This window comes from Pseudochaenichthys georgianus, chromosome 3, assembly GCF_902827115.2.
Source record: "Pseudochaenichthys georgianus chromosome 3, fPseGeo1.2, whole genome shotgun sequence".
NCBI lineage: Eukaryota > Metazoa > Chordata > Actinopteri > Perciformes > Channichthyidae > Pseudochaenichthys > Pseudochaenichthys georgianus.
In genome coordinates, this window is record NC_047505.1 from 14,237,547 (window position 1) to 14,263,104 (window position 25,558).

A 25,558-nucleotide genomic window follows, 5' to 3' on the forward strand; every position below is an offset into this window, starting at 1 on the left:
TTTTGTTCATCCGTCTATTCTTTCTTCCTAGGACTTATAAGACTTCCATCACATTTGACAGAAGTATGTTTTGTTTTGTGATTTCCACACTCTATTTTTAAGAAGCCCGACTGTGCTTTTGGGGTGGTCCATTACCTGTAATGTGTTATATATATTTTTGTGCATGTAAATGATCTGCAAAAGCTAAAATCCCAAAGTTCCCAAAGGGAGTTTCTCTCTCTCATATCCCCCCCCCCCCATCGAATTGCCAAAACCTCTTGTAGCGTGCACAATTTGAGAAACTACTTCCATTGGCTAGTGCTCCAACATATTGTACGTGATATGCTGAGGGGCGGGACATCTCTAAATGGTTGACCAATCACAACAGAGCCAGCCAGCTAACCAATCAGAGCAGACTGGTTTCAGACAGAGGGTGAAAAGAGGTGCTGCAGCACAGGCAGTATGAGAAAAATAAAGACCGTTTTTAGACAATTAAAGCAGTAAACCAGTCACAGTAGAGGCTCAAAATACAAATATGAAGCTGAAAATGAGCATGATAGGGCCCCTTTAAACAATTGTGTTGAATCAACAATGGAAACAAATGAAGTATTTCAGAAATTGTTCCACAAAAGACACCATCCATCCATCTTCTCCCGCTTATCCGTGGTCGGGTCGCGGGGGTAGCAGTTCCAGCAGAGAGCCTCGAACTTCCTTTTCCCTGGCCACATCAACCAGCTCTGACTGGGGGATCCTAAGGCGCTCCCAGGCCAGCGAAGAGATATAATCCCTCCACCTGGGCCTAGGTCTACCCCTTGGTCTCTTCCCAGCTGGACGTGTCTGGAACACCTCCCTAGGGAGGCGCCCAGGTAGCATCCCAACTAGGTGCCCGAACCACCTCAACTGGCTCCTTTCGACGCGAAGGAGGAGCGGTTCAACTCCGAGTCCCTCCCGGATGACCGAACTTCTCACCTTATCCCTAAGGGAGACACCAGCCACCCTGCGGAGAAAAAACATCTCGGCCGCTTGTATCCGCGATCTCGTTCTTTCGGTCATGACCCATCCTTCATGACCATAGGTGAGGGTAGGAACGAAAATGGCCCGGTAGACAGAGAGCTTTGCCTTCTGGCTCAGCTCCCTTTTCGTCACAACGGTGCGGTAAAGCGACTGCAGTACTGGTCCCGCTGCTCCGGTTCTCCGGCCCATCTCACGCTCCATTGTTCCCTCACTCGAGAACAAGACCCTGAGATACTTGAACTCCTTTACTTGGGGTAAGGACTCATTCCCTACTTGGAGTGGACAGTCCATCGGTTTCCTGCTGAGAACCATGGCCTCAGATTTGGAGGTGCTGATCCTCATCCCAGCCGCTTCACACTCGGTTGCGAACCGATCCAGTGAGTGCTGAAGGTCGCAGACCGATGAAGCCATCAGAACCACATCATCTGCAAAAAGCAGTGGTGCAATCCTTAGTCCACCGAACTGCAGACCCCCTCCCCCACGACTACGCCTCGAAATCCGATCCATGTATATTACAAACAGGATTGGTGACAAAGCGCAGCCCTGGCGGAGGCCAACCCTCACCGGAAATGGGTCCGACTTACTGCCGAGGACCCGGACACAGCTCTCGCTTTGGGAGTACAGAGATTGGATGGCCCTGAGTAGAGACCCCCTCACCCCATACTCCCGCAGCACCTCCCACAGTAACTCCCTGGGAACTCGGTCACACGCCTTCTCCAAGTCCACAACACACATGTAGACCGGATAAGCATACTCCCAGGCCCCCTCCAGGATCCTTGCGAGAGTAAAAAGCTGATCCGTCGTTCCACGACCAATCCGCATTGTTCCTCCTCAATCTGAGGTTCGACAATCGGCCTGACCCTCCTTTCGAGTACCTTAGAGTAAACTTTCCCGGGGAGGCTGAGTAGTGTGATGCCTCTGTAATTGGAATACACCCTCTGATCCCCCTTTTTGAAAAGGGGAACCACCACCCCGGTCTGCCACTCCTTGACAGTCCCTCAACACCCAGAGCCTTCACGATTTCTGGGCAGATCTCATCCACCCCCGGGGCTTTGCCACTGTGGAGTTGTTTGACGACCTCAGTGACCTCCCCCCGGGAGATTGGTGTTGATCCCCCGTCATACTCCAGCTCTGTCTCTAACATAGAGGGCGGAGTTTTTGGGTTCAGGAGTTCCTCAAAATGTTCCTTCCAACGCCCTAACACTCCATCAGTTGAGGTCAAGAACGTCCCATCCTTACTGTACACAGCTTGGATGGTCCCCTGCTTCCCCCTCCTGAGGTGTCGGACAGTTTTCCAGAAAAACTTTGGTGCCGCTCGAAAGTCCTTTTCCATGTCTTCTCCGAACTTCTCCCACACCCGCTGCTTTGCCTCGGCCATGGCCATGACCTTGAGACCACAGCTCCCCAATATTGGCTTCGGCAATAGAGGCTTTGAACACCGACCACTCTGGTTCAATGTCCCCAACCTCCACAGGAATGCCCGAAAAGCTCCGCCGGAGGTGTGAGTTGAAGGCCTCGTGAACTTGGGCCTCCTCCAGACGTTCCCAGTTCACCCGAACTACACGCTTGGGCTTACCAGGTCTATCCAGAGGCTTCCCCCGCCACTCAACCCAACTCACCACCAGATGGTGATCAGTTGACAACTCCGCCCCTCTCTTTACCCGAGTGACCAAAACATACGGCCTCAGGTCCGATGATACGATAACGAAATCGATCATGGACCTTCTGCCTAGGGTGCTCTGGTACCACGTACACTTATGAGCATCCTTATGTTCGAACATGGTGTTTGTTATGGCCAATCCATGACTAGCACAGAAGTCCAGTAACAAACCACCACTCCGGTTCAGATCAGGGGGGCCGTTCCTCCCAATCACGCCGCTCCAAGTGTCTCCATCATTGCCCACATGTGCATTGAAGTCTCCCAGCAAGATTAAAGAGTCCCCTTCAGGAGCCCCATACAGGACTCTTCCCAGGGTCTCCAAGAAGGTCGTATACTCTGAACTGCTGTTTGGTGCATAAGCAGACACAACAGTCAGAGTTTTCCCCCCCATAACCCGCAGGCGTAGGGAGGCGACCCTCTCGTCCACTGGGGTAAACTCCAACAACGAAGCACCCAACCGGGGACTTGTGAGTATCCCCACACCCGTCCGGCGCATCACACCTTGAGCAACTCCGGAGAAGAATAGAGTCCAACCCCTATCCAGAAGTAAGGTTCCAGAACCGACGCTGTGTGTAGAGGTGAGCTCAACCAGATCCAACTGGTAACACTCCACCTCCCGCACAAGTTCCGGCTACTTCCCCGCCAGAGAGGTGACGTTCCACGTCCCCAAAGCCAGCTTCTGTCGCCCGGGTCTGGTCCGTCGAGACCCTCTGCTTTCACTGCCACCCTTCTGGCAGCGCACCCGACCCCATCGCTGTTTCCCGTAGGTGGTGGGCCCGCGGGACGGAGAAGCGGAGGTGTTGCCCACGTTGCCTTTTCAGGCTGTGCCCGGCCGGGCTCCGTGGCAAGCCCGGCCACCAGTCGCTCGCCGACGAGTCCTCCTTCTGGGCCTGGCTCCAGAAGGGGACCCGGGCTTCCTCCGGGCCGGGTATCCTCACTTCTTTGTTTTTCTTTCATGAGGTCTTTTGAACCAATCTTAGTCTGGCCCCTTGCCTGAGACCAATTTGCCATGGGAGACCCTACCAGGAATACAAGGTTCCAGACAACACAGCCCCCAGGTTCATCAGGGCACACAAACCTCTCTACCACGGTAAGGTGCTGGTTCTTCAGAGAGGCACAAAAGACACAATATATAAAATCCAAAAAGGCCAATAGAAAATAACTAAATGTTCAGATTATGTCCATTAACCAATGCAGAGGCTTATATCAGACAAGAAGAACATCTACTTTATTATTCAAAAGAGGAATTGACAAGAGGTGTTGACCACTGACAAACACAGAAATACAACATGTGTTAGTAGGTCATCTGGGTTTGTACATGAAGTAACTTCCTTCAGTGTGTATTTAAAAGCGCAATGAAGGAACTAATCTCATGCAATTTGAGCAATGGTCCATACAGTGATGAAAATATAGTTTAAATGTATGACTGCTGAGGGGTAAGTTGGTTATAGGTGATGGGAATTGTATGTGTGATTGAGAAGTTAAGGATTAATGCAGAGAAACTGTAACGTCTGAGTTAGTAGGAGGCAGCACATGTGGTGAAGAGTGCAAAAGCTGCAAGAAACCACAGAATGAGGGTGGATGGGAAGCATATCAGTCACATGCAAAGGTGACCCTATTTTGAAAATATCGTAACAAAAAAATCCCAACTGTGAAGGATGGTGCTTGGTTCATTGTAATACAAGGATAAGACAAAAATGAAGGGGGGAATCATAAAAAAGTAAATGTTGCTGTTGAGAATACAGGAAGGACTATTGATAGCATCAGTATTAATTAGATTGGATTGTTAAAAGTACAATAGCCTACTTGCACAGAGAGGAACTACTGTGTAAGTCATAATGTCTGTGGAACAGGATTATAGTATGTGAAAAGAAAAACATGATGGCCAAGGCCTCGCAGTGCTCTGACATGGAGAATTGAAGGGTGGAGGATTAAAAATGCCAAGGTTAATGGGAATCATGAGGCCAAACAGCTGTTTGTGAAAAGGATTAGTTTTACGAGCCACAAAAGACTGCTCTGGAATAAATCTGAAACAATGTTTAGAATGATCAAGTGGACTTACTGTATATGGCGCTGCTGTATATGATTCAGCTTTCCATGGAAATATCTCAGGGTTTATGTAACCTGACATTATTATTATTATTATTACAGTTTTTGAACTTTTACATTTTTAATTTAAAGTTTTTATAGTTTGAATATAAAAAATACAGTACACTACTACCATTATGTTATGATAATATTTGATAATTGATTCTTAAGGAACAGGCTGTTAAACTGCAAAAACAATGTATGGCCTGGGGTATCTTTTAGCATATTAGCTACAAATATGAACATATTGTTTACAATAATCATTTCAGCTACAGTATCTTTACAGTACATATACACCTTTATATATACTGCTGATAGGTATCTTAACGTATTATATGTCGATATGTTTATATATTACTTGCTTTATATTTTGGGTTAGTTAGCTAATAATCTCAGTCTGTAAAAAAGTCAAGCTGTCAAATAAATCTATAGTAAAACCTAGTACAATTATATTAGCTTCGAAAAAGTAGTCGAGTAAAAGAAGTATAAAGTAGCACAACATTAATACACTCAGGTCAAGTTTAAGTAGACTAGGTCTACCTTAAAGGAATGGTCCACTCATTAGATAATTAATCAAAACTTCAGTATTTAGTGAAACATTATGTTTAAACCATACCCTGAAGAAATCAGCGATATTCCCCGGTAAATAATGATTTTATAGCTCTTTTTTATCAAAACCTGTATATTCCGCCTGGCCGCCGCCATTTTTGCCATTTTCAGTAGTCACGTGATGGTCGTGACGTCATCCATGCATTCACTTTGTCAACACACGGAAACATGGCTGAATATTTGAGTTCGGACTCGTCAGCAGAGGAAGAAGTTTTGATGTTTTATCAGTATGACAATACGACACCCTCTGTCTGTAGACCCTCACATCGTACAAGGAAAAACTTCCGAAGAAAACCCCCAGTTTAAAGGGAACATGGGAGAAACCTCAGGGAGAGCAACAGAGGAGGGATCCCTCTCCCAGGACGGACAGACGTGCAATAGATGCCGTGTGTAAATTGAAGAGATAATACATTTGCAACATAGGTAGTCCAGATGTTTGGAAATGCATGTGTGTATAATAGGAAGATGATATAAGATACTATATGTATGCATGTAGTACTACCCTTGCTAGCGATTCCCTCTCTAGTTTAGCTTACTCAGCATCGTTGTCCCTGGCCATAGAATCACGATTTTATGGGGCCGGAAAAAACACACTAGTCGGTACTACGCTATATGGAAAGGCCACCAAAAACTGTCCTGGCCTGGACGCTAAAACGGGACTAGCCGCTGCAATGGAAATGCGCTATAACATACCTTATTCTTACTCCGAGCACTACTTCTGCTCCTCCGTCGCTTCACACTTGCAGAGGGCGATTTCTCAACTGGCCGAACTGGTGTCCTGGTCGGTGATGACACCAGAAAGACCGATGGTACTGCATCTCCATTAAGTAATGGTTGTTCCATAAATCCCATGTTATGTTTTATCATACTCTCAGAGTAGTCGTCCGGAAATTTGAAATGTTCGCTGCATACATGAGCCTGTGAATCTTTCGGTTCGGGCCGGCCACATTTCGCTAGCCACTGCCTCTGAATATACTTCTTACGCTTACCTTTTGGCAACAGATGGAACTAAGCATTCCGTGGATTGTTCCTATCAGAATTGTGGCAATATTTCGCGATACAGTGAGGCATATTTGAAGAGAGAAACTACAGTAAATAACATGGAGATCAACGTGTCCTCGAAAACCAAACGCATGGTTTACGTCACGTCCGGAAAATGGCGGCGCCCACAGTGTTGATGTTATTTCGGTATATAATCAGTTTAAAATCACTGATAATGTCATTGGATTAAAAAAAGAAAGACTGGCAGAGACTGGTCTGTTTTATCGGATGATAATTATTTAAAAATGAGTGTCATGAGCATACCATTCCTTTAACATTTAAGTATTGCTTAAGTTAATGTAACTTATTAACCCAGGGCTGGTCCTTAGCATTGGCGTTATAGATGTTCGCCTAGAGCGCCAGATCTGGGGGGCAGCTCTGGGGGGCAGCTCTGGGAGGGAAAAAAACATTTTTGACCCTTGGTGCTCATCCTAATTTTCGGCCTTGATGTAACAATATTGATAATTAAGTAAATGTAACACCCTTTTCACCCCGGTTACACTTTTCATTTGCCCTGTACGATGGGCGCTGTAAGTGATGAAAGTGGGGGATGTTGGCTTATCAGGCGCCCGCAGCTCACAGCCAAAGTGCGAGAGAGCGTTGGAGCGAGCAAGAGGGAGAGAGAGAGGGCGCATCGCCCATTATCGGCGCTGTTGTTATTATAATCTGGTGCTAGCTGCTCTAACGGATATAAGAAGAAGATGTTCAATAATGTGGAGGGAGAGTCCTGTCCAGTCAGACTGAGAGGCTCAGTGAGGTAAAGGACTCTTGAGTGTTTAGATAGTTCACTTTAATAATAATAATAATAATAATAATAATAATACATTACATTTATAAAGCGCTTTTCCTGTACTTTATTTATCTTAGTGGGTATCAAACGTTTTGATCACAATTTATGTAAACAAATTAGGGCTGTCAAGTTAACGCGTTAATAACGCGTTAACGCAAACAAAAATTAACGCCACTAATTATTTTAACGCGATTAACGCATGTGTATTTTTTTCCTCGGCCGCCCCGTAGTTTCACAGCGCATCAAATTTAAAATACCATCTACAAGCTGATGCTGACAGCCCCGCTCCTGCTGCCTGCTTGCGGCAGACCACACTTCCACGCTCACCGGCAGGCACCGACTGGCCATCGGGAGGACCGGCAGGGTGTGTGTATGTGTGGCTCGAGTGAGAGAGAGACCTTACATGTATTGTTGTTGTTAGCATCTGGTGCTAGCTAGCTGCGCTAACGGATATAAGGAGCTGTTTAAATGAAAACAGAGGAGCGACATTTCGCCGACAACTGCGCCGAGCACTTGACTTTATGCAGGAAGCCAGACAGTGGGACATTGTACGAAAAGTCAGCACACTCAGCACGGATAGTGCGCAACATGATTGCAGCGTCCAGGCAGCTCCCGTTCGAGCATATGCCTTGAGTTGCACATAGCTCCAACGATCCATCACACACACACACACACACACACACACACACACACACACACACACACACACACACACACACACACACACACACACACACACACACACACACACACACACACACACACACACACACACACACACACACACACACACACCATTTGTATTGTATTATTGTATGAGAGAGGTTCCAGGTTGAATTGAAGCGAATATTTGTAATGTTCAGAGGTTGTTGTGTTTAATATTCATGAGAATATTTCTCATTGTTCAAATGATAATAAACATTAGCATAAAGCATATTTGTCCACTCATATGTTGATAAGAGTATTAAAAACTTGAAAAATATTCCTCTAAGGTACATTTAGAACAGATACAAAATGTGCGATTAATTTGCGATTAATCGCGATTAACTATGGACAATCATGCGATTAATCGCGATTAAATATTTTAATCGACTGACAGCCCTAAAACAAATATTTCCAAGGCACTCCTTTATGATTATTGGGATAAATAAAAACAGGTTTGAAATAATTTCAATGTAGGCCTATACCAACAGTAAACCAAAAATATCGTTTAAAACTGGAGCGATACAAAAATATGCATAAATAAATAAATCTTAACTATAGGTAAAATAAGATATGAATGAACAACAAAAATAAAATAAATTACATTTATTTGTTATTGGATATGGTAGGTAGGTTATTGGTTATGCTCAGAGCCGTATAATAGAAGAGTTACGACATCTCCGTTCACTCCAATGGACCACTTTTTTACAGCAATGGCGGATCGTGGAGCCTCTCAATCGTTCCCCGGAAGTTAGCGCCAAGGCTAGCAGAGCTGTGGAGTTGCAGCATAATAGACCGTTCGGGACGGACTTTTAAAGGTAAGAAGAAGTTTAAAGATTTATATTGCGGATATTATCAGTACATCTGATTCAAATTAACATGTGTATTAAAGGATGTCAGTGGATTATCCCTAAATTAGTAGATTTAGGGAACGTTTACAGATAACAGATTAAGCTAGGATACCGATCAAGTTAGCAACACACGTTGAACAGCCTTTTAATTGTAAATTCCGTTCTCTTAATGTCATTTCGTCCAACATGTTGAATTAGAGAAGAGTGGCTTCTAAACGGGATTGTATGCGGGGGTGGAGGGAGTTAAATATTAGATAAATATAACACCAAATTGTAGGAGCAGACACAGTTGTGGTGGCTTCAAGCCCAGCTCTGCTCCGCGCCGTCCGTTAGATGAGCCTGGTCAGATTAATAAGAAAAGGAGTTCAAAACACCGGCATACAAGTTATAACAATAATCTGATTTTAATGGTAAAAAGACACAATACGAAAATACAGAGTTCCCTGTAACAGAGCACTCCGGGCTCCCCGCTCTACTGCCGTGCGATACAGGTATCGGGACCAGCCAGTCAGCAACAGGGGGCATTTGGCATGAATAAACAACAGTATATATAGACCTTTTGGGGGCGGAGAGTCACTTCTTATCTTCCACTGGATTCTACTCCTTTAATTTCCCAGGGAAGGTTTCACACTAACTATTAATTTCCCAGGGAAGGTTTCCCACGAACTATTCTTTCTCAAACAATCAAACATTGTACACAGATATATTAGTATTAAACATTGTACACAGATATATTAGTATCAAACATTGTACACAGATATATTAGTATTTGAGATTATATTGGCCCCAAAAAGAACCTTGAAAAGGACATGTGTGTGTGTTTGGTAAGAGGAAGTGTGTGTGTGTGTGTGTGTGTGTGTGTGTGTGTGTGTGTGTGTGTGTGTGTGTGTGTGTGTGTGTGTGTGTGTGTGTGTGTGTGTGTGTGTGTGTGTGTGTGTGTGTGTGTGTGTGTGTGTGTGTGTGTGTGTGTGTGTGTGTGTGTGTGTGTGTGTGTGTGTGTGTGTGTGTGTGTGTGTGTTGGTCAATGTGGTATACCCTACCATTTTACCTGACTACCCACCAGCAAAACGCGAACCTTAGTGGTATACATGGACTATGCCGAAGTCCACTTACAACTTTGAGTGTATCCATATTTTTTAGTGTCTAACTAACATAAATCCTCATTTCTGACAACGTCTTTGTGTACCTATGCCGAAGTCCGCTTACAATTTCAGAGTGTATCCATGTTTGTTAGTGTCTAACTAACTTAAATCCTCATTTTCTGAAAGGTCAAGTTATACCACAACACCCGTTTATGTAATGTATCTCAGTGTATAGAACAGCGTCGCTCAGGTGGTTTTTCGATTGCAGGGTCATACACATTTTTGCAGTTCCATACACAATTGCGTGGGCGGTCCTTAAACAAGTCACGTCCAAGACGCATGCTTGCAGCTGCGTTCACTCAGCTCATGGAAAGACAGAAGACTACGAGCCTACTCAATTAAACACAAACAGGTAAGCTTGCATACTTGTAGATATTGCTTATTTTTACACGATTAATGCTGCGTTCACACCGGACACGATGCGAATATTTGCTTCACTCTAATCGCTTGAGTTTCACCGCGGCTGTCAGCTGTGTCGGGAGTTACTACAACTACAACAAAATGAACATATTTTACCGTGATTAAATTCTAATACACGTTTCTAAATGATGCCGAAGTAACAACATACTCATACCGGTTAGTAAAAACCATGAATTAATGCTTGACAAGTCTGCAGACAGACGGCAGGCAAAAAACCTTTTAAAATGGGTATTGTCTGAATGGAGCTTGGCTAAGCTAACGTTGTATATGCTCCGACCATCCACACTCACAGCAACGGCCTATACAGACATAAATAAACCAGCGACTGTATTCGCCATGACACAGGCAGTTTGTACTTGTTTAACTTTTGTCTAGTTTATGAGGAGCTGTGAGCTCTGAGGGCTAAGAGCTAACAGCTGATGTAATCTCGCTGCACGTGTGTAAATGCTAGCTAGGAGTAATGCTAAAGAAATAATGTCGGCAGCTGTTTTGTTTTTTGATTGAACATGAATTAATGTAGAAAGCAGCCTGGTTTGGGGAAAAACAGGGCAAGATTAGACTCCTGTCTTTTTTTAGTAATGTATGATATTTCAATCACCAGAGCTGAGGACGGAAGGTATGAACTGTAGTTTATAAGGAGCCTCCGGTTTATTGAACCGGTGTTATGCCGTAGGTTGAAGCCTTGCGGTGGATTGAAGCCCTGTTCGCGGGGACGCGCAGAGGAGACGTAATCGCCTGTATTGGGCGTTCGCCGTATTTTCACCCTTATTGCACATTATTTATTCAGCCGTTTGCTGTTTAATCTGATATATCATTCAAAAGAGAGAAAAAGCTTTGATAAGGGTGAAAATACGGCGAACGCCCAATACAGGCGATTACGTCACCTCTGTGCGTCCCCGCGAACAGGGCTTCAATCCACGGCAAGGCTTCAACCTACGGCATAACACCGGTAATCTTAGGTGATGTGAATGAAGAATAGACTGTCCCAGTAATTGATTGGAACGTTTTACTTAAATGGAGGTATGAACTGTTTAGGAGCCTCCGGTTTATTTATGTGATGTACACATTGTATTTAACTGGAGCTGAGGACAGGAAGTATGTACCCTTACTCCTTTTCACAGCTATAATACACCGTCAAGATGCAAAGGCGGAGACGCATCAATCCAAAAGATGACGCCACATTTTATATTGACACTGGAGGGGACAAAGCAGGACTTGACGTCCAATACATCAATGCCATCAAAGGTGAGTTGACCCGGAGTAAAGCGTGTGTTAACAGTAACTGTGCGGAGTCACTGTGGCACAGACTCGACCCCTGGTGAACAGCTGTTAGACACAATTAAAATAAATGCTTTTATATATTTCTATTAGATGTTTTTTTTGTATTAGGCGTTTCTCTTATCACTGCTGCTTTAGTTGTTCTGACTGCTAAAATCATCTGTTATTCCTAATTTTGAAGCAGACATTCCGTGGGTTCTGGGGACTGATGAGTTTGCATCCCTGCTTCTGACTGTTTAACCATGATTTAACTTAAAGTATAAACATAAAATATGTGACTTTAGTGTGCTATTTTGCTCACTTATTTGTTATTTGTGTTCCTTGTAGGTCGCGGCATCTTCACCTCTATACCATTTCAAAAAGGAGACTTTTTGATAGAATATAGAGGTGAACTCATAAGCAAAAAAGAATGTGCGAGGAGACTGAAACTTTATCCTGTCGCGCTCAAGGTGTTCATGTTCGATTTCCATTTTGATGGAAAACTGTGGTGGTGCGTATTATGTCAATGATAAGTCCGAGCAGAATGAATGAAGTTGGATTTATTTTCACAGCTTAGCTAGCTGTTTTCACGGAGTATTTTAATTGACTATTTTGCAATGAAGTTTTACTTGTGTTTTCGTAGCGTCGATGCAGCAAAAGAGGATGAGTCTCTTGGAAGACTTGTAAATGACGATCACAGAAACCCGACTGCAAAGATGAGACAACTATCCGTGCAAGGGAAGCCCCATCTTTGTTTGTTCGCTGACCGAGACATAAGTCCAGGAGAGGAGATCACCTATAATTACGGTGATTCAGACTGGCCGTGGAGATGCAAGGTGGTCAACATTTACTTTGTGAACTCAATATATTTTCTTAAGCAAATGCTCTAACTATCACACCATATACGTAAATGCTACATATTCTCCAATGCATTAGTTTTGATTATGATTATTCCGAGTCATGATTATTTCAGTATAAATATTATAGATATCATTTCTTTTTACTTCTAATATAGTGAAACATAACTACATGGTGTTTATTGAAATGTATATCTGAATAACTTTAATTTCATGTTACTACAAGCTATGAATGGTTTAGAATCTTTAGGTACATGGGAAAGCACCATCCAATAATAATAATAATGTTTTGTTTTTTGCATCTTGCTTTCATGTAACGTTTTTGTGTGTGTGTGTGTGTGTGTGTGTGTGTGTGTGTGTGTGTGTGCATCTTGCAGGGTCTTGATGAAGTGATGCCTCTGGAAACCTGTGGGGCCACACAGGCCACATCTCCAAATGAGAACATTGAACAGGTATTTTTACATTTAACATAGATTTAATATCTCAAATTGATGTTTTGTGGCTTACAAAAGGATCCAGTAAGGTTTTGAACTGTCGTCAGGTGGCATTCATCTGAGTTTAACTCGTACTTGCACTGCCTGCATGTGATCTGTATGTTAGTTTTACATGTATGTGAAGTTGTTCAGTAACAGGTGGTGAAAAGCAACCCACTAAGTAATGATTCATGTCATCAATGACAAGATATAATGTAATATCTCAAGTTGATGTTTTGTGGCTTACAAAAGGATCCAGTAAGGTTTTAAACTAAAGTTAAGTTAAAGCCTTTTATTGTCACTATACACATAGTATAACGAGATGCAGAGTGCAACTCTGTCCCGGTGTGCAAAAAATATACAAACAAATACATAACACCAAAAAACACAGCAATAGGACATACAATCATACGGGGGAATAAATAGTTAAAAATATTGACATAAAAAATAGTATATAAAGTGCATTAAAAGTGTGTGTATGTGTGAGAATGGTTACAGTTATTGTTATGTGTGGTGGTTGAGCAGCCTGACGGCCCAGGGGTAGAAACTGTTTTTGAGTCTGTTTGTCCGTGACTTGAAGCTCCTGTCTCCTCCCAGAAGGCAGGAGAGAGAACAGTCTGTGACCCGGGTGAGAGCTGTCCTTTATCATTGTGTTAGCTCTGCTGAGGCAGCGGGAGGTGGAGATGTGTTCCAGAGAGGGCAGGGGGAGGTGGAGATGTGTTCCAGAGAGGGCAGGGGGCAGCTGACAGTTTCCTCTGCCATCCTGATCACACTCTGCAGGGCTTTCTTGTCCGCAGCTGAGCATCCTGCATACCACCCCGAGATGGAGTATGACAGCACGCTCTCGATGGTCGCCCGGTAGAAGGACACCAGCAGCTTCTTGTTCAGTCGGTTTCTCTGAAGCACCCTCAGGAAGTGTAGTCGCTGCTGGGCCTTCGTAACTGCTGCAGTGGTGTGTGCTGTCCAGCTGAGGCTCTCCGAGATGTGAACCCCCAGGAACTTAAAGGTGGAGACCCTCTCCACTCTCTCTCCATTGAGGTGAAGGGGGGTGGGTTCTGGACGGTGCTTTCTGAAGTCTATGATGATTTATTTTGTTTTACTTGTGTTCAGATACAGATTATTTGATGAACACCACACAGACAGCTTCAGGATCTCGTCTCTGTATGCCGACTCGTCGTCTCCCTTATGTATTTGGCCGACCACAGTGGTGTCATCTGCACATTTGATAATGGAGTTGGAGGGGTGATTGCGAGAGCAGTCGTGTGTGGAGAGTGTAGAGTAGAGGGCTCAGCACGCAGCCCTGCGGGGAGCCAGTGCTGAGGGTGCGGGTGGAGGAGCAAAAAGGGCCTATTTTCACTGTCTGAGGACGGTCTGTAAGGAAATTATAAATCCAAGCGCATAAGATGGGGGGGGGAAACCTAGGCTCGACAGTTTTTCAACTAGTATGTCAGGTATGATGGTGTTAAAAGCTGAGCTAAAATCGACAAACAGCATCCTAATATAGTTGCCTGGGCCTTCTAGGTGGCTCACAGCTGTGTGAAGGACCGTGGCGATGGCATCATCCGTGGATCTGTTGGCTCTATAGGCGAACTGATGAGGGTCGAGGGAGGGTGGGAGGCTGGCTTTGATGTAGTCGGCTATTAGTCTTTCGAAACATTTCATCACCGCCGATGTTAGGGCAATGGGCCTGTAGTCGTTGAGCTCTCTGACTGGTGTCTTTTTGGGGACAGGAATGATGGTAGCCGTTTTCAGACAGGATGGAATGCAAGCTTGTGACAGGGACAGGTTGAATATCCTGGTCAGGACCCCTGAAAGCTGGTCAGCACAAGCTTTGAGTACTTTTCCGAGTACTCCATCGGGTCCTGCAGCTTTTCCAGGATTCACAGACTTCAGCGTCTGCTTCACCTGATGTTCTTTGAGAGTGAGAGGTGGTATGGAGCTGGTAGTTTGCAGGGACAGAGGCAGAATAGAAAAGTGGGGGGGTCTGCTAGCCTCAAAGCGGGCAAAGAAGTGGTTTAGTTCCTCTGCAAGGTGGGCGTCAGCTCTAGTAGTGCCAGATGATTTGCCCTTGTAGTTGGTTAGCTGTTGAAGGCCCTGCCAAACACACCGTGTGTTGTTATGAGCGAGATTCTCCTCCACTTTTCCCTTGTAGTCCTCCTTTGCAGCCTTGATGCCTCTCCTCAGATTCGCCCTTGCCAAGCTGTACTGGGCTGCATCCCCCGACGTGAAGGCTGTGTCACGGGAACTCGGGAGAGACCGCACCGCTCTTGTCATCCATGGTTTTTGGTTAGGGTAGACCCAAATGCGTTTTTCCACAGTTACAATGTCTGTGCAGAACTCGATGTAGGATAAGACAGCCTCTGTGTGTTCCTCCAAATCTGTCTGTTCAAATATGTCCCATGCTGTGTGTTCGAAGCAGTCTTGCAGTTGTGAGAGTGCCCCCTCGGGCCAGGTTCTGATATATTTGACCACCGGCTTGGTGTTACTTCTGAGAGGGGTGTAAGCTGGGATGAGAAGCAGTGAGAGGTGGTCAGATAGTCCTAAATGGGGGAGTGGGACCGCTCTGTAAGCATGCTTCAGGTTAGAATACACCCGGTCCAGTGTGTTCTTTCCTCTGGTGGTACATCGTACATATTGTACAAATTTGGGAAGCATATTCTGTAGACATGCATGATTGAAGTCTCCAGCAACAATATGAACTCCGTCCGGATGGGACCTCTGTTGTTTATTTATGAAGCTCTGGAGGTGGTCAAGTGCAATGCTGGCGTTAGCATCAGGTGGGATATAAACAGTGTTAATTATCACCACGGTCAGCTCTCTGGTAAAAGGGTCTGCACATGATAAACATTACTTCCAGGTCGGGAGAGCAATCTGTATGTGTAACCCTGCTGTCCATGCACCAGTCATTGTGGATGTAAACACACAGACCACCCCCTCGGCTCTTACCGGAAGCGCTGTTCCTGTCGTAGCGGTGGGTAGAGCGGCCTGGTAGCTGCACTGCTGCGTCCGGAATCCGCGGGTGTAGCCAGGATTCTGTGATGATCATCACACAGCAGTCGCGTACATTCGTGTTAGCAGCCAGTAGTACCTCCAATTCGTCAATTTTGTGGACGATGGACCTGGCATTTGCGAGGAAGAGGCTTGGTAGTGGTGGTCGGTGCGGCCGCTTCCTTAGCCTAGCAAGCAGGCCTGCACGGCAAGCTCGCTTCTGCTTCCTCTCCCTCCGGCGCCTGCGTTGCTTCACAGGCCCGAAAACAATCCAGGGATACCCGAGCGGTCTCGCTATGTCCTCCGGGATGTTGTTAGTCCGGTGGAAATCGGCTGTGATGTCAGAGCGACAACTCATCCCTATGTCAAATAAGTCCATACGACTGTATATGTAATTCGCCTGTTAACTAAGTTTTCCTTTCATTATTTCTGTCATCAGTAGGACCATTCTTTTATTCAATTCCAAATATTCTCTGCTAGTACATTTTTGACTTTGTTTATTGACCCTTCTCTTTGTGTTTTATCTGCTACAGATGGCGAAGAACAGCGACTGCACTGAGAGCTACATGAAGACGACAGGTCCAGTGCTTTCTCCCCTCAGCAGAGCTGAAGAGGTACTTTACATTTAAATCCTACTTGATTTGATCTATTTACATACCCACATGTTTCTTTGGGCTGTGTGTGTGTATGCAGTGGTCTGAATATCATATGGTTTATAGAGACAATGGTATGTGAGGACATTGTCTTCAAACGCTTTTCAAAGTGTAAGTCAGGATCTTGAGTGTATGTGTATCAATCTGAGAACAGCAGGGACATGGTTTAGGAGTTCCTGGCTGTTTAAGGGGCCATGTCGTCAGCTGGCGTTGATAGTGGCATTCATCTGAGTTTAACTCGCACTTGCACTGCCTGCATGTGATCTGTATGTTAAGTTGTTCACCAAGTAATGGTAAATGTAATTTATGACAAGATATAATGTAAACTAAATGTAGTATATCCTGAATTCCTAAGTGAAAAGTAGGTTTAAGGATTATACTTTTCATAACCTAAGACCTGTAATCATTTGGGCTGTCGAGTGAATGCAGAACTGCATTGGATTTCAGAAACACAACCATAAATGCTTTCATGTAATGTTTTTGTGTGTGTGTGTTTGCATCTTGCAGGGTCTTGAGGAAGTGATGCCTCTGGAAACCTGTGGGGCCACATCTCCAAATGAGAACATTGAAGAGGTATTTTTACATTTAACATAGATTTAATATCTCAAATTGATGTTTTGTGGCTTACAAAAGGATCCAGTAAGGTTTTGAACTGTCGTCAGGTGGCATTCATCTGAGTTTAACTCGTACTTGCACTGCCTGCATGTGATCTGTATGTTAAGTTGTGAGTAAGTCTTGAGACTTGTAAAAGCAAATGTAATTAAACATTGATCTTTGCTATTAAAGGATTTGCTAGTAGATATCAATATGTCAATGTGAAATTGTTGCCGCTCAAAAACTAAATTGTTACATTTTGCCAACAGCATTGCTTGAGGATCGCAACTGTATCCTCATTGGACAGGTGTGTTTCCTGTGTGGGACCTGTGTCCTCCTTCAAGTGGCTTGGATATGAATGCAGAGGTGAGATAGTCATGTATGAATTTGCAGTAGTTTGGTAAACTTTTTAAAATGATACACCTTGGGAAAATTATTCCTGGTTTACACCATTGGCTATATATATATATATCAACTGTATTTGTGTAATGATGTGTAAAAAGAGGTCATTATTGAATTATAATAGTTGTAGACTCCAGTATATTGTTTAGATTAGTTACAAATGTTTTATTTTTCTTCCTTATCTGTTATGGTTTAATGCTGAAGATCTTTTTGACCCCACTTTTGTATTTCATTGTGCAAACAAAACTTTTTCAATATGTACTATGTACAATAATGTACAAAAAATGTGTTGCAGAGTGTTCACAAGTCTGGCATAAATCCTGCTTCAGAAAAATTCAAGATGATAACCTCCATTATCTACCTAAGGTGAGTATGAGCTTAAGGTTTTGTTGAACCTTTAGCTGTCTATAACTATACGTCAAAACCAAATGTCATCTTTTTTTTTTTCATTTCCAACAGCTTCCTTTTCAGAAGGAAAACAGTTTCAGAGATGAACTGCAGTCAAGCCAATCAGATTCAGAAAAGGATCAAATATCAGATGAGTGCATGTCTGATGAGGAATACATACCCGACTCACAATGGGATGAAGCTGTCTGTCAATCTGTATGTCTCTGGCTGTGTAGCTGTTTGTCTGTCTGTCTCTCTGTCTGTGAGCTGTCTGTCAATCTGTATGTCTCTCTGTCTGTGTAGCTGTTTGTATGTCTGTCTCTCTGTCTGTAAGCTGTCTGTCGATCTGTATGTCTCTGTCTGTGTAGCCGTTTGTCTGTCTGTAAGCTGTCTGTCGATCTGTATGTCTGTCTGTCTGTCTGTCTGTAAGCTGTCTGTCTCTCTGTCTGTGTAGCCGTTTGTCTGTATGTCTCTCTGTCTGTGTAGCCGTTTGTCTGTATGTCTCTCTGTCTGTAAGCTGTCTGTCTCTCTGTCTGTGTAGCTGTTTGTCTGTCTGTCGCTCTGTCTGTGTAGCTGTTTGTCTGTATGTCTCTCTGTCTGTAAGCTGTCTGTCGATCTGTCTGCGTAGCCGTTTGTCTGTAAGCTGTCTCTCTGTCGATCTGTATGTCTCTGTCTGTGTAGCTGTTTGTCTGTCTGTCTGTCTCTCTGTCTGTGTAGCTGTTTGTCTGTCTGTCTCTCTGTCTGTAAGCTGTCTGTCGATCTGTCTGTGTAGCTGTTTGTCTGTCTGTCTCTCTGTCTGTGTAGCTGTTTGTCTGTATGTCTCTCTGTCTGTAAGCTGTCTGTCTCTCTGTCTGTGTAGCTGTTTGTCTGTCTGTCTCTCTGTCTGTGTAGCTGTTTGTCTGTCTGTCTGTAAGCTGTCTGTCTCTCTGTCTGTGTAGCTGTTTGTCTGTCTGTCTCTCTGTCTGTGTAGCTGTTTGTCTGTCTGTCTCTCTGTCTGTGTAGCTGTTTGTCTGTCTGTCTGTAAGCTGTCTGTCTCTCTGTCTGTGTAGCTGTTTGTCTGTCTGTAAGCTGTCTGTAAGCTGTCTGTCGATCTCTCTGTGTAGCTGTTTGTCTGTCTGTCTCTGTCTGTGTAGCTGTTTGTCTGTCTGTCTCTGTCTGTGTAGCTGTTTGTCTGTATGTCTCTCTGTCTGTGTAGCTGTTTGTCTGTATGTCTCTCTGTCTGTGTAGCTGTTTGTCTGTATGTCTCTCTGTCTGTGTAGCCGTTTGTCTGTCTGTCTGTAAGCTGTCTGTCGATCTGTATGTCTCTCTGTCTGTGTAGCTGTTTGTCTGTCTGTAAGCTGTCTCTCTGTCTGCAAGCTGTCTCTCTGTCGATCTGTATGTCTCTCTGTCTGTGTAGGTGTTTGTCTGTCTGTAAGCTGTCTCTCTGTGTGTCGATCTGTATGTCTCTTTGTCTGTAAGCCCTCTCTCTGTCGATCTCTCTGTTTGTCTGTCTGTAAGCTGTTTGTCTGTATGTCTCTCTGTTTGTCTGTCTGTAAGCTGTTTGTCTCTCTGTCGATCTGTATGTCTGTCTGTAAGCTGTCTGTCTGTCTGTCGATCTGTCTGTGTAGCTGTTTGTCTGTCTGTCGATCTGTATGTCTCTGCCTGTGTAGCTGTTTGACTTTAATGTGTTTAAACAAATGTATTGGTTTGAGAGGAGTTAATACTACTTTATTTTACAATTAAAATGACTGCTCCCATAATGCTGTGTCCTGTCGTGTATGTATGTAAATTTGGAGGGTTGTGGGAGTGGCCTTATCGTCCCTTTAAAGATCCCATAGTGTTTGTTTGGTCCTTATAAGTCACACTTTTATCAAAAGACAAATGTCTGTGTATACCACAATATAATTGGGTGGTATGTGTAACCGTTCTAAAGGGTGTATCAGCTATCTAAAGTGAGCTGATTTTTTTTCAGATTTTTTAGAGTACTTTGACCCAACTCCCATAGCTGTAGAACCTCAGGCAAGGGTAGCCCATCTAAACCACCACCGAGCCCGTTCAGGGGAAAAGTCTGGCTATTACATAAAAACCCGTGTGTGTGTGTGTGTGTGTTGTTTGTCGAAATGATGACATTTCATAAAGGGATGAAATCAAAGTGAATAGCCTGCTGCTGCTGAATGCATGGGGCAAGTGACTGGAAAATGTTTAAAAAGTTATTACATCGTTTCAGATAATAAATAATAATGATAATTCATTCTATTTAGGGGCGCCTTTCAAAGCACCAAAGGACACCTTACAATTCATAACATATTCCAAGGAAAGGTTTTAAGACGGTACAAAGAATGCAGTCCGGGTGATGTTTTTTATGTGGGTGTAGATGAGAGAGCTGTCCAGAATGACACCAAGATGTTGTGTTTAGTTCTTGATAAGCCATTAAAACAGTAAAATAAGTGTCTCCTGTGCACCAAAACATACCCATCTGCTATGGAAAAAGAAAGTATTCCAAAAGTAATCTGAATACTATTTATAAAATGTTGGGCTATATAAAAATCGCTGGCCCGCGATAGTGTCTCTTGGTTACATTTCGGCCCTTGGACAAATGTAGTTGGTGATCCCTGCCTTAGAGGGTCTACGCGCCCTATCTAAAACCATGCATGAACAATCAGGGATCAACAATCCTATAGAGGAATGGATGACAAACATGTTTGGGAAATGGAAAAGTGTAATAATGTCTCTTCTAGTTTCTATGGCTACTTTTATTGCCATTTTGGTGACCTGTGGTTGTTGTTGTGTGCCTTGTATCCGCTCATTGTGTGTTAGACTCATCAGTTCCACCATTGAGGGAAAAGCTGCCTCTTCCCCTTCGTACCAAATGCCCTTGTTGGCTTACGCGTCGGAGGAGGACGAGTACGATGACTCAGCCGACAAGGACGAGTTTTTAACATATTTTGGTCTCCCTCCACTGTCATAAGAAGTTGTTATGGTGGACTGTTCCTAAAGGTTTAAAGGTGCTCTAAATCCCAGCGACTGATGGATTTATATAAATGTTGGGGAACAGACAGTAGAAAAGAATGACTGGTTATGTTCCAAATGCTGTGTATACGTTGATCTCTGAAGGTGAGATCAAAAAAGGGATTAAAGCAAACAGATATTGTTCTAAACTGTATTAAAGTAAACAGGTATTATCTTGAACTGTATTGAAGTGAACATGTATTATTTGGGACTGTTTTTAAGTAATCCTATATATATATATATATAAACCTTCTTACATACACTTTCCCTGACACACACACACGATACACTCCCTGACCAAGATACCAACACACATACACTTTCCCAGACACCCTGACACACATACACTCCCTGACCAAGATATCAACACACACACACACACACACACACACACACACACACACACACACACACACACACACACATACACTCCCTGACCAAGATATCAACACACACACACACACACACACATACACACATACACTTCCTCTTACCAAACACACACACATGTCCTTTTCAAGGTTCTTTTTGGGGCCAATATAATCTCAAATACTAATATATCTGTGTACAATGTTTGATACTAATATATCTGTGTACAATGTTTGATACTAATATATCTGTGTACAATGTTTGATTGTTTGAGAAAGAATAGTTTGTGGGAAACCTTCCCTGGGAAATTAATAGTTAGTGTGAAACCTTCCCTGGGAAATTAAAGGAGTAGAATCCAGTGGAAGATAAGAAGTGACTCTCCGCCCCCAAAAGGTCCATATATACTGTTGTTTATTCATGCCAAATGCCCCCTGTTGCTGACTGGCTGGTCCCGATACCTGTATCACACGGCAGTAGAGCGGGGAGCCCGGAGTGCTCTGTTACAGGGCACTCTGTATTTTCGTATTGTGTCTTTTTACCATTAAAATCAGATTATTGTTATAACTTGTATGCCGGTGTTTTGAACTCCTTTTCTTATTAATCTGACCAGGCTCATCTAACGGACGGCGCGGAGCAGAGCTGGGCTTTAAGCCACCACAACTGTGTCTGCTCCTACACTTTGGTGCGTGTAAGAGTGAGTGTTTTTAGCAGAGCCATACTGTGTCCTTGTGATTATGTTGATTATTACCTGTCTGTATAATGTTGCAGCTCAGCTGATTTTGGATTGATGGCAAAGGGCGAGGGACTTAAGTGAGAGTGAAAACACAAGCTAAGTTTAATACTACTGTTTTATATAAGTAAGCATACTAAACATGTATTCTATCACTGTATTATATAAGTAATCTTGTTAGTAACCTACTGTATGGCAGGTGGAGGGGCAGTGATGTTACAGGTGGAGGAGCAAAACTGCAAGACTGCAAACTCACAAGACAGAGAAATCAAAGTGTGTTCTCCAGAGAAGAGGTTGATTTCACTTCAATTTTTTCATATTTTCTAAAGATGTGGAAATGGCACCAAAAAAAACTTGAGAGCTGTAACCAAGACAACTGTAACAACATGAGTAGAGAGCCATCAAGGTTTTTCAAGTCCCTCTCTTACTCCATTTTGCCAACCCAAACTTCCAGGTACATGACGGGACACCTTGCTTGTTTTTGTTGTTTGCGCTCCTCTGGCTGGGTGCTGGCAGGTGGAGTGCAGTGATCCCTTCCCTTCTTCCCTCAATCTTTGAGACTAATGTAAGTAGAAGACATGGCACTGTAAATGTTCGAACATTTAAAATATTATACCACTTAAAAATAAGAAATATTACTGTTGTTACTAAGAGTTCATACTTATTATACCTGTGTCACCTTTCACACTATCGCTGTGATCATGAGCTATGGGCTTTGTAGATACAGGGGCCCTTCTCTTTTTGACCACAGGGCGATGCACGAAGATGGTGGGTATAGCCTCTGCTCTCAGCCTAGTCTTGCCCTTTTTTGTCTTGACAAACGAGTGACTTGAGGTTACTTCACACACAGAACAACTCAGTTTTGTCTGCCCACATACATATTCCATAGTGGTTGAATACACAGTATTAGGAAACACTTTATACTTACTGGACATGTTATACTCATTACATACTGTATATAAAATATGACCAAGAATGTGAGACAACTTTATAGAAATTCATATCACATCTGTTACTGATGCCATTTGTCATACTTTGTTAAACTCACAGATAATAAAGTTCCATAACTTCAGTTGGGAACAGAGACCACACCTTATCTCCCCAAGGCAATTTCCCATCCAATAGGTGTGCTATATAGGTGTGTATAACCCTTTCTCCTGTCTGTTACTCCCTCTTTCAGCACAAGAACCAGAGGGGGGTTCAATGGAGCCTGAATACCTGCACTGAGACCCTCACCCTGCACCCTGAGTCTCAACTCTCAGTGTTTTTCAAGCCTTTCCCTGTTTTTTTGTATTAAACAAAACATTAAGCTTTCCCAATGGTGTGGTTTTCGTTTTGTGAAAAAGTGCAAATGCAGTGTTTGTATATAAATCACATATTGTTTTGCTGTTGGTCGTGAAATTGCTCCTGCTTCCTCCGCTCTGTGTCAGTGGGGAAGCCGTACATTCGTACTCCTTTCTCTGAGCGATTGGAGCATCCCCAGGCAGCACAGCAAACCATGGTGGCGACTAGGAGGCAGCACAGCAAACCAGGACAACACGGAGGAAAAGGCACAGACAAACTGCATGATATGCTATTCAATGTTTATCGAATTCCAGGTATTTGCAATGGATGTTCCTAAAGCAACATATTTAACATCATCATCATCATCATCATCATGCTGCTGCTGCTACTAGTCCTTTGATAGTCACCTGTCGGTCTCCTGTCCTTTCTGAAAGCCATAAAGATGACATTAGTCATTTAGATAACTTGTGTCCTCAATTACCATGGGATTACTGAAACTACCATGAATTTAAGAAAATGGTAGAAATTAATCTAATCTGAATTTTAAAGCATTACTTTAGATCCCCTCCCGCTAAATATATCAATAAACATTAGAAAGTGATGCTCCTGACTACCATACAAGTTTAAGAAGATAATATTGGTTTGAAAGAATTCAAAGCTATAAATAAACAGCAACAGGCTCCGTTAGCCTAACATGTAAACTAGTTGTTCACACTAATCCTAATATTATCACTTAATATTAGCAAATTCTATTTTATTTTTTTAAAACATATTGATGTAAATACATACACATATCGATTTGTTGTATAAATATTGCAAATCAAAACCTTTATTCACTAATAATTACCAAAAATCGTAGTTCTATCTCCTGTTATCAATGCATTCACATTGCCCGCCATGAACCTCCGGGGAACGATCCTCGTCTACATGAACCACGTGACGATAACCGTTTTTGGACTTCCGTTGTCGTAACTCTTCTATTATACGGCTCTGGTTATGCTCACATACTTATTTGATTATTAAAATGCAAACCGATCTTTTTTATAAGGGTGTTTAAAGTTGTACCCCCTAGAATCTAGATCTAGTAATTCTGCTCAAAGTGCACCAGATTGAAGCATTTTACTTTAACCTGTTAAACCCCATCCCTGTTTTTCAGGTCTCAGGCTTGAAAATGACATTTCCAGAACAAATTACCATAACTACACTTCTAAAAGGGGAAAATTAATAATCATTTTTCTGAAAGTAATGATAAACCTGTGAGTTGGATGTAAAAAAGTCAGAATCAATATAGATGTTTTTTATTTTAACGAAAATTCAGATTGAACATAGTAAAAAACTGTAAATTAAAACTGCGGTCACAGACGTGCACACAGTTGTGGGAGGGCCTTCGCGTCCGAGCGCCTGTAGGGGAGGGTCGCCGGTCGTCCCGGCGTCAAGCAGATGCGCGCGTGTCCTCCGAAATGAGCCGTTGGTAATTTCTCAAACGTGCGCGTCCCGGACTCCCAGGTCTTCCGGCAGCGACCGGGAAACGTATGTGGGCTCGCCGCCTCGAAGGAAAACACATTTCTGTAAAGGCTCGTCGACGATCGATTATCGCGGAGGCTGTCTGGAGGAGCCTTAACCTGTTAACCCCGAGCCTGTTTTTCAGGTTTCAGGCTCGAAAATGACATTCCCAGAACAAATGACCATAACTTCACTTCTAAAAGGTTTATATGAATTTTATCAAATCAAGGTTACATCTGTGAGTTGGATGTAGAAGTGTCAGAATCAATATAGATTGTTCTGTGTCAGAGTAAATTCAGATGGAACATAGCAAAAAAATGTAAATTCCTGTCTCCGCCTAAAGAAAACCCATTACTTATAGTGAAGACCACCCTTGAATGATGGGTTAGTAGCCTAAAAGCTTTAGGAATCCAAAGTATAACATAATAAGTACCCTGTATCAAGATTTAGGCAAAACAAGTGACATTTGACCTTTTTAGAGAGGTTTATGAAAATAAAGTCCAGGCGGAATAAGCTTTGGGCACATGTGACCTTTTTCAGGTACCAGACTATGCAAATCATTGTATTACATTGAATCATCACTATAGGTATTCATTCCACCCAAAACAACAACAAAACATATTAAAAAAAAATATATATATATTTTTTTTTAAATAATTTTTTTTTAATATATTTTTGTATGTGTGAGTGTGTGTACTAGGTGTGTGTAAGTGTAGGTGTGGGTATGTGTAGGTGTGTATGTGTAGGTGTAGCTGTGTGGGTATGTGTAGGTGTGTG

General features: G+C 43.2%; 1 protein-coding gene and 1 long non-coding RNA gene across 2 annotated transcripts; both read left to right on the forward strand.

The window, feature by feature from the left end:
* The first annotated feature begins 10,147 nt into the window (after positions 1-10,147).
* Positions 10,148-19,646, forward strand: LOC117441951 (uncharacterized). Its single transcript, XM_034077964.2, has 10 exons — positions 10,148-10,228; positions 11,418-11,541; positions 11,902-12,064; positions 12,197-12,389; positions 12,788-12,862; positions 16,405-16,485; positions 17,032-17,097; positions 17,388-17,484; positions 17,816-17,886; positions 17,980-19,646. Exons 2-10 carry the CDS (start codon positions 11,436-11,438, stop codon positions 18,208-18,210), a joined length of 1,083 nt encoding a protein of 360 aa, XP_033933855.2. The 5' UTR covers positions 10,148-10,228; positions 11,418-11,435; the 3' UTR covers positions 18,211-19,646.
* A 2,527-nt stretch (positions 19,647-22,173) lies between these two features.
* Positions 22,174-23,308, forward strand: LOC139435533 (uncharacterized). The gene is made up of 2 exons (XR_011644777.1): positions 22,174-22,287; positions 22,449-23,308. It is a non-coding gene; the product is annotated as an uncharacterized lncRNA (long non-coding RNA).
* The last annotated feature ends 2,250 nt before the right edge of the window (positions 23,309-25,558 follow it).

Excerpts from the sequence above, each read along its gene's own strand:
- LOC117441951 (XM_034077964.2), top strand. The coding sequence starts at position 11,436 with ATGCAAAGGCGGAGACGCATCAATCCAAAAGATGACGCCACATTTTAT. Across the intron at positions 16,486-17,031 it reads CCCTCAGCAGAGCTGAAGAG|GGTCTTGAGGAAGTGATGCC; the intron begins GTACTTTACATT and ends TGCATCTTGCAG. Across the intron at positions 17,887-17,979 it reads ACCTCCATTATCTACCTAAG|CTTCCTTTTCAGAAGGAAAA; the intron begins GTGAGTATGAGC and ends CATTTCCAACAG.